This window comes from Melanotaenia boesemani, chromosome 1 (assembly GCF_017639745.1).
Source record: "Melanotaenia boesemani isolate fMelBoe1 chromosome 1, fMelBoe1.pri, whole genome shotgun sequence".
NCBI classification, from domain to species: domain Eukaryota; kingdom Metazoa; phylum Chordata; class Actinopteri; order Atheriniformes; family Melanotaeniidae; genus Melanotaenia; species Melanotaenia boesemani.
In genome coordinates this window covers 44,360,988-44,370,496 of record NC_055682.1, presented here as the reverse complement: position 1 = coordinate 44,370,496, position 9,509 = coordinate 44,360,988, and the positions used below count along the sequence as shown (strand labels likewise).

At 47.2% G+C, this 9,509-nt stretch overlaps 1 protein-coding gene across 1 annotated transcript in view; it reads right to left on the bottom strand.

Moving 5' to 3' along the window:
- Positions 1 to 1,368: 1,368 nt before the first annotated feature.
- The window catches only part of si:cabz01068815.1 (solute carrier family 51 subunit beta), a 41,788-nt gene continuing 33,647 nt past the window's right edge, over positions 1,369 to 9,509 (bottom strand). Inside the window, exons 5-6 of the mRNA XM_041987842.1 lie at positions 2,024 to 2,114; positions 1,369 to 1,888 (exon numbers count right to left, since the gene is read on the bottom strand). Of these exons, the coding sequence (XP_041843776.1) occupies positions 1,537 to 1,888; positions 2,024 to 2,114 (443 nt within the window). The 3' untranslated portion in view covers positions 1,369 to 1,536. The remainder of the gene's footprint in view (positions 1,889 to 2,023; positions 2,115 to 9,509) is intronic.

The following is a 9,509-nucleotide window of genomic DNA, read 5'->3' as shown; positions in this document are numbered from 1 at the left end:
AATTAACATTGTATCTACTTTGTACAAGTTTGTATTTTAATCACTAAGAAGTAGAAAATATATTTATCTGCATTCTTTCTCAGTGTGTGTGCTCGGGAACCAAGGCCGAACCATGATAAGAAGAAAAGAAGATCCCTGTGCCCCTGACTCCCTACACCTTATCTTAGTAGAAAATGCTGAAAAGTGTAAATCCTGAAATTGTGTAATTCTGTACTGTTTTATGTACAGGGGAAGGACCTCCCCTATAAATGCTTTGTAATGTGTGAAATCATACTGGGATGGTGCATACACTCCTTGCAAGTAAAATTGCATACATGAAGTAATGCTCTATGTTCTTCTTGTGTTGAAAAGTTTAGCTTTGCAGTGCTTGTGTTGGGGAGAATTTCCTTAACAAAATACAACTGAATGAAAGCATAAATGTTTGAACACGCCTAGTTTGAATCTGCCATCTCACCAGAACTACGTCACCTACAGCATTAGCGTCCCCTACCTGCAGCAACCTGTTCTACTAGCCATCAAAGTCTGTGGCCACAGGGGGCGATAGTCTACATTTTCTACATTTGCGTTTTAAAACACAAGCAAAGTCTTGAACACTTTTATTGAAAACACAATTCTGATAGCTATCAGAACTTGTGATTTTAACGTACCTGCATTATAATAAACTCAGACTTCAATAAAAGTGTTTTCAAGACTGCTGGTCTTCTAAGACATACACACAGAGGGCTCCCTGCAGTCACAGATCCTGATAGGTCACAGATTTTGGTAAAACATCTGTCTTTGTTATTGTGTTTCGGTAAACTTGTAAAAGTGTTTCACTGGATGTAATATTTTTGTGCACTTCCTGTCCACTGTGTGGTCTTGGACCTTCTTATTTATCAGACCTGCTTTTAAATTATGACCCCTCGTGGTCCCTGAGGTCCTCTGGTACCGGCCTCTTAGTTGTTCCCAAAGTCAGAAGATTTCTGGTGTGGCCTCGTTCCACCACTACGGCCTGGTCTATGGAGCGGCCTGCCAGGGAACTTTGGGGCTGCAGAGACTCTTGATGCTTTTAAAAACAGATTTAATAACCTTTTTAATTTAGCTTTTAACTGAATTGTTATTTTACTTGGTTTAGGCAACTTCATTTCATATTATATTTTACTTATTTGTGTACTTAATTAAAAACTGCCCGTTTCTGTAATTTTTTCAATTCTGTGTATAACTGTTTTACTAAGGTACATTGTTTTATGAGCTCCTTTAGTTAAACTTGCATATTTGTTGTTCTTATGTCTTTATGTTCCCCTCTGAAGCACATACAAAGTCAGATTTCTCATTTTCAAGTTCAGAAAGTCCCAAGAGAGAGAAAAAAAAGACGGGGAAACGACCATTTGATGAAAGGATTTAATGATGCTCCATTAACATTTCAGGCTGATTAGGTTTGCCATCATTTAAACACATTGATGAAAATCCAGACAACGATCAGTAATCAGTGGTATTGATCCATGAGTGCCTGGATTCAGTCATACTACACATTAGTGGTCATCGTTATGTTGAGATTTACTTTATGAACTCTACATCAGGCTCAGTTTCATTCTTCATCTCTCCATCATGAGCCTCCTCCTCAGAATTTGACACCTCTTTCTGTTTGTCCTCCTTCCATTTCCCTTTCTCTTCAGGACCTGGGTACAGGTTGGAGGTGTTTCCATCTCTCCATGTGACCACAATGTCTCCTGCTTTGAGCTCGCTGGTGTCCCTGCTGGACATGGAGGACTTGTGCACCTGCAGCAGCCCATCATGCTGTGAAGATGCACCGTTGTCTCTGGACGGGGAAATGACTCGCAGCTCCTCATCTTCACTTTTTTTTAAGAAAGATGCTGCTGCTTTGTACTTAGCTATCTTCTTTCTGTTCCTGTTGAGAATGGAATAGAATAGAAATACTTTATTAATCCCTTTGGAGAGTCCTCAGGGAAATTTGGGAAGGCAAGAAAGCATTAAAACAACATGTCATCTTCGTTTGCAGTGAAATGGTGTTAGGAGTTCATACTTGTTGGCCACAGCTCCCATTCCCAGCAGCAGAAAACCAATGAGCAAACAAATAAAGGCCAGTCCAAGAAGAACAAACTTCCATGTGGTTGCTGCAAAAGGAAGACAGAAGTTTGATGACAATGCAGCTGACATGATAAACAGTATACCAACACCAGATAAGTAGGTACTGGGGGGTAGATTTTACATTTATAGACCAGAAACATGTCTGGAACAGTTTCATATGCAAATTAATTTTATGAAGTTAACAAGTGATTTTGAAAAGTTTAAGATTAAAAAAGGGAGGTTAAAAACATAATTTACCCAGAGACAGGACTGTCTTCAGAGTGAACCAGTAAGATTCAAGATGTATGAAAGCACCACCAGGTTGAAAATAAAATAATCACCCCCTCTACTCAGACAGGTGAAAAGCTGTTCTAAACCTCAAACCTGCAACTGTATGGAGTTGTTGGAATTGCACCTCCCACAACTGCCTGATTTATAACCACTGGGGCTGCAACGATTAGTCGACAAGAAAAATAGTCGACAATGAATTTAGCCGTCGACTATTGTCGGCAAAAAACAAACAAAAAAACCAAACAAACAAACAAACAAAAAAAAAACTACAGAGTGAGACATTGTCTTCTTTTCCTATCTCTGCTGAGAGTTGCACATGTGCAATGAAGTCCGCCAGGAGAAAAATATTGTGGTGGACTAGGGAGCAAAATGGCAGCAGAGAACGTCAAAAGTCTGGGATAACGTCACGTTAAACTTATAAAACAATTTAAATACATGTGAGATTTGTAAAGCGGACCTTGTGTATCACGGAAGAACGTCTGCAATGTTAAAACACTTAAAGAGGAGGACTTACTTAACAACCTCACGCCAGATTTCAAAACTGAAAGTGAAATAAGATCCATTTATAATAATTATGATCCATAATCCGATTGGTCGACTAGTCGTTTTAATAGTTGGTGACTAATCGACCATAAGAATAGTCATTAGTTGGAGCCCTAATGGCCACAATTACTGAGTTGTTGGAAACTTTGAGCAATGGGAGAGTAGGATGTCCAGAAGACCTACTATTCTTCACCAAACCACTGCCATCCCCAGTCAGCAGGCTCTGTGTCCCGGTGTGGCGGAGGTGAGGACCCAAATGCAGGAATCAGATGCAGGAGGCAGATGGAATGCAAGAACATGATTTAATCCAAAATCCAGAATTACAGGAACCATATGACAGGAAAAAACCACAAGGATCTGACAAATGAAACTGAAAACAAAGAAATATAAATATACTGAAGGACTAATCCGGACCAGGTAAAGTTCATCAGCTAAATCCAACCAAGTGCACTGCAGCAAAGGAAGGAAACAGAAAAACTAAAGAAACCCAGATATGACTGTTACATTCAACAGCGCGCTGTGTTCAACAGCATGTTATATTCAACAGCACTCCATGTTCAGTAGCTTGCTACATTCAACAGCGCGCTGCAGTCAACAGCATGTTATATTCAATAGCACACTACATTCAACAGCACACTACATTCAACAGCACGCTGCAGTCAACAGCATGTTATATTCAATAGCACGCTACATTCAACAGCATACTACATTCAACAGCACGCTGTGTTCAACAGCATGTTATATTCAATAGCACGCTACATTCAACAGCACACTACATTCAACAGCACGCTACGTTCAACAGCATGTTATATTCAATAGCACGCTACATTCAACAGCACGCTACATTCAACAGCACGCTACATTCAACAGCACGCTACGTTCAACAGCATGTTATATTCAATAGCACGCTACATTCAACAGCACACTACATTCAACAGCACGCTGTGTTCAACAGCATGTTATATTCAATAGCACGCTACATTCAACAGCACGCTACATTCAACAGCACGCTACGTTCAACAGCACGCTACATTCAACAGCAAGCTACATTCAACAGCACGCTACATTCAACAGCACGCTACGCTCAACAGCACGCTACATTCAACAGCACGCTAAGTTCAACAGCGTGCTACATTCAACAGCACGCTACGTTCAACAGCACGCTACATTCAACAGCACGCTACATTCAACAGCATGCTACATTCAACAGCACGCTATATTCAACAGCGTGCTACATTCACCAGCATGCTACGTTCAAAAGCACGCTACATTCAACAGCACGGTACATTCAACAGCACGCTACATTCAACAGTGTGTTACATTCAACAGCACGCTACATTCAACAGCACGCTACATTCAACAGCACGCTACGTTCAACAGCACGCTACATTCAACAGCACGTTACATTCAACAGCACTCTATGTTCAGTAGCTTGCTACATTCAACAGCACGCTGCAGTCAACAGCATGTTATATTCAATAGCACGCTACATTCAACAGCACACTATATTCAACAGCACGCTGTGTTCAACAGCATGTTATATTCAATAGCACGCTACATTCAACAGCACGCTACATTCAACAGCAAGCTACGTTCAACAGCACGCTACATTCAACAGCACGCTACATTCAACAGCACGCTACTTTTAACAGCACACTACATTCAACAGCACGCTACGTTCAACAGCATGTTATATTCAATAGCACGCTACGTTCAACAGCACGCTACATTCAACAGCACGCTACGTTCAACAGCACACTACATTCAACAGCACGCTACGTTCAACAGCATGTTATATTCAATAGCACGCTACATTCAACAGCACGCTACATTCAACAGCACGCTACGTTCAACAGCACACTACATTCAACAGCACGCTACATTCAACATCACGCTGCAGTCAACAGCATGTTATATTCAATAGCACGCTATGTTCAACAGCCCACTACATTTAACAGCCCACTACATTCAACAGCCCGCTACATTCAACAGCACGCTGTGTTCAACAGCGTGTGTTATTCAACAGCGTACTACAATCAACAGCTCGCTGTATTGAACAACATGTTATAGTCAACAGCACTCTACGTTCAACAGCGTATTACATTCACCAGGACGCTGCGTTCAACAGCGTGTGATATTCAACAGCCTGCTACGTTCAACAGCATGCTACATTCAACAGTGTGTTACATTCAACAGCACGCTACGTTCAACAGCACGCTGCAGTCAACAGCACGCTACATTCAACAACACGCTACATTCAACAGCGCGCTACATTCAACAGCACGCTACATTCAACAGCACACTACATTCAACAGCAAGCTACATTCAACATCACGCTGCAGTCAACAGCACGCTACGTTCAACAGCACGCTACATTGAACAGCGTGCTACATTCAACAGCACACTACATTGAACAGCGTATTACATTCAACAGCACGCTACATTCAACAGTGTGTTACATTCAACAGCACGCTACGTTCAACAGCACGCTACATTCAACAGCACGCTACGTTCAACAGCACGCTACATTCAACAGCACGCTACGTTGAACAGCACGCTACATTCAACAGTGTGTTACAATCAACAGCACGCTACATTCAACAGCACGCTACATTCAACAGCACGCTACGTTCAACAGTGTGTTACATTCAACAGCACGCTATGTTCAACAGCACGCTACATTCAACAGCACGCTACATTCAACAGCACGCTACGTTCAACAGCACGCTACATTCAACAGCACGCTACGTTGAACAGCACGCTACATTCAACAGTGTGTTACAATCAACAGCACGCTACGTTCAACAGCACGCTACATTCAACAGCGTGCTACATTTAACAGCACACTACATTCAACAGCACGCTACATTCAACAGCACGCTACATTCAACAGCACGCTACGTTCAACAGCACACTACATTCAACAGCACGCTAAATTCAACAGCACACTACATTCAACAGCACACTACATTCAACAGCTCGCTACATTGAACAGTGTGTTACATTCAACAGCACGCTACATTCAACAGCACGCTACATTCAACAGCACACTACATTCAACAGCACGCTACATTCAACATCACGCTGCAGTCAACAGCATGTTATATTCAATAGCACGGTATGTTCAACAGCCCACTACATTTAACAGCCCACTACATTCAACAGCACGCTACATTCAACCGCACGCTGTGTTCAACAGCGTGTGATATTCAACAGCCTACTACAATCAACAGCTTGCTGAGTTCAAGAACATGTTATATTCAACAGCACTCTACGTTCAACAGCGTATTACATTCACCAGGACGCTGCGTTCAACAGTGTGTGATATTCAACAGCCTGCTACCTTCAACAGCACGCTACATTCAACAGCATGCTACGTTCAACAGCACGCTATGTTCAACGGCCCGCTACGTTCAACAGCACGCTGTGTTCAACAGCATGTTATATTCAACAGCACTCTATGTTCAGTAGCTTGTTACATTCAACAGCACGCTACATTCAACAGTGTGTGATATTCAACAGCACACTACGTTCAACAGCACGCTACGTTCAACGGTCCGCCACGTTCAACAGCACGCTACATTCAACAGCACGTTACATTCAACAGCATATTACATTCAACAGCGCGCTACATTCAACAGCATGTTACATTCAACAGCGCACTACATTCAACAGCACGCTATGTTCAGCAGCGTGCTACATTCAACAGCACGTTACATTCAACAGCGTGCTACATTCAACAGCACGCTACGTTCAACAGCGCGCTACATTCAACAGCATGCTACATTCAACAGCATGTTACATTCAACAGCACACTACATTCAACAGCACGCTACGTTCAACGGCCCGCCACGTTCAACAGCACGCTACATTCAACCTCACGTTACATTCAACAGCGTATTACATTCAACAGCACGCTACATTCAACAGCACGTTACATTCAACAGCGTGCTACATTCAACAGCACGCTACGTTCAGCAGCGTGCTACATTCAACAGCATGCTACATTCAACAGCGTGCTACATTCAACAGCGCGCTACGTTCAACAGCATGCTACGTTCAACAGCGCGCTACATTCAACAGCATGCTACATTTAACAGCATGTTACATTCAACAGCGTGCAACGTTCAACAGCACGCTACATTCAACAGCATGTTATATTCAACAGCATGCTACATTCAACAGCGTGCTACATTCAACAGCGTGTTACGTTCAACAGCACGCTACGTTCAACAGCGCGCTACATTCAACAGCATGCTACATACAACAGCATGTTACTTTCAACAGCAGGCTACGTTCAACAGCAGGCTACATTCAAAAGCACGTTACACCCGGTTGTCTCCTGGGTGGGGATCTCGGCTGCTCCGCTGCTGGGTCAGCTGGGGGTTCCGGTCTGGGCGGGCGGCATTGGGTGGGCCCCGGGGTGGGACTGCCTCGTGGCGGTGGGGGGTGGCTGCCGGGGTGCCTGGGTCGGTGTCCGTCGGCCCCTGGCCGGGTGGCCGGTCGGGCCCGGGGTGGGCCGGGTGGGGGCCCCGGGCTCTGGGGTGTCGGGTCTCCCCCCTCTCCTGGGGGTGGGGGGTCTGCCGCTGCTGGGGGGGGCTGGGCCCGTCCGGATGTGCTGTGCCGGGGGTTGGTCCGCGCCCTGGTGCTTGGTCGCAGCCCCGGAACCTGGGTGGGGGTGTGTTTGTATATAGGTGGGTGTGTGTGTGTGTGTGTGTCGGTAGGTATGCGGGTCTGTGGGTGGGTGTAGAGGGATGTGTGTGCTGTATGTGTGTGTGGGTGTGTATGAAGGTCTAGGTGTGTGCGTGTATGTGTGTGTGAGTGGTGTGCGGGTGTGTGTGTGGAGGTCTATGTGGGATGTGTGTGTGGGTGTGTGTGAAGGTGTGTATATATGAGTGTGTGCACGTGGAGGTCGAGGTGTGTGTGGAGGAGTGAAGGAGTGGGTGGAGGCGTGAGTATGTATGGAGGTGCTTGTGTGTATATGCAGGTATGTATGTGAGTGCGTGTGTAGTGGTGTATGTGTATGGAGGGGTATGAGAGTGTGTGTGTATGTGGGCACCGGTGTGTGTGTCTATAGGTATGTGCGTGAAGTGTGTGTGTGGAGGTATGTGCACATATTGAGGTGTTGGTGTATAGAGGTGTGTGAGAGGGTGTGTGAGTGGCTGGGGTAAAAAAAAAAAAAAAAAAAAAAAAAAGTGTGTGCGTTTGCAGGGGGTTAGGACGTGTCCTCTGGGGGGTGCCCTGGCCGGGTGTTGGGGGCGTGGGCCTGGGGTTCCCTTCCTTTGCCTCGCCCCCCTCCCACTCAGAAAGAGGAAAGTGGCCCCTTGGGCTGGTGGCTGGCCCCTGGGGGGGTTCGTGGCGTGCCTGGGTTGGGGTGCCTGCTCCGGGCCTGTGACGCCCTTCGGGGCCGGCGGGGGACGGGGGCGCCCTAAGCCACTGGCGGGTCGTCTTCCAGGGGGGAGGCTTACTCCCCTCTGGACCTACATCTCCTGACCCCTCCCCTCCCCCACTCTTCACTACATACACAGGTAGGGCTGTGGGAGGTGTGCTTGTTGCGCTGGGCGGGGCAGGGGGGTCATCATAGCGGCCCTGTTGCTTCGCCGAGCGGCAGCATGCCTCCCAGCTTTTAATTCCACTTAGTCACTGAGCACAAATAACATTTGCAACATACAAACACGTTTTGGGGGGTGGAACATGCGAGGTCAGGTGGGTGGGACTGCTCAGGTGGCCCCACCCCCTCCTCAATGCAGTTACTGCCCCCCAATTTTAACCCTCTTTTTTTTAATTGCAAACAGCACATAATATATTCCATCACTAGTGGGGGAGGGAGGGGGGATGGGGTCTTCAAGCGCCCCTGTCTCCATGGATGGCCCGGGGGCGGGGCGGGCCGGGTGGCCTGTCGCGTTGGCCCGGGGCGTAGGCGGGCTGTCCCGGGGGGTTTTGGCTGCTGGCCCTGGGGGGAAGGTGCTGTTTTGGGGGTGGGGAGTGGGGGGCGGGGGCGGGGTGGGGGGGTTGGGGGCCTGGCTCGTGTCTCCTCGCCTCCTGGCTGGGGCTGTCCCCCCGTGGCGTGGGGTGGCGGGAGGATGGTGGTGGGGGGATGGTGTTTGTGTGTGTGTGTGTTGGGGGGGGGGGTGGTGTGTGGGTGGGAGAGTGGTGTGGGTGTGGGGGGATGGGTGGTGGAGGGATGGTGTGTGGGAGGGTGGGGTGTGTGGAGGTGGATGCGTGGTGTGTGGGAGGGGGGGTGGTGTGGGTGTGGGAGGATGAATGGTGGAGGGATGATGTATGTGTGGGAGGATGGGGTATGTGTGGGAGAATGTATGGTGCAGGGATGGGGGAGTGTGTGGGAGGATGGATGGTGGAAGGATGGTGTGTGTGCGGGAGGATGGATGGTGTATGGGAGGGAGGATGGTGTGTGTGTGGGGGAGTGGTGTATGTTTGGGAGAGTGGGTGATGGAGGGGTGGTGTGTGTGTGTGGGAGGATGGGGTACGTGAAGGTGGATGTTTGGTGTAGGAGAATGATGTATGTGTGGGAGGATGGGTAGTGGAAGGAAGGTGTGTGTGTGTGTGTGTATGGGAGGTGTGAAGGTGGATGAATGGTGTGTGAGAGG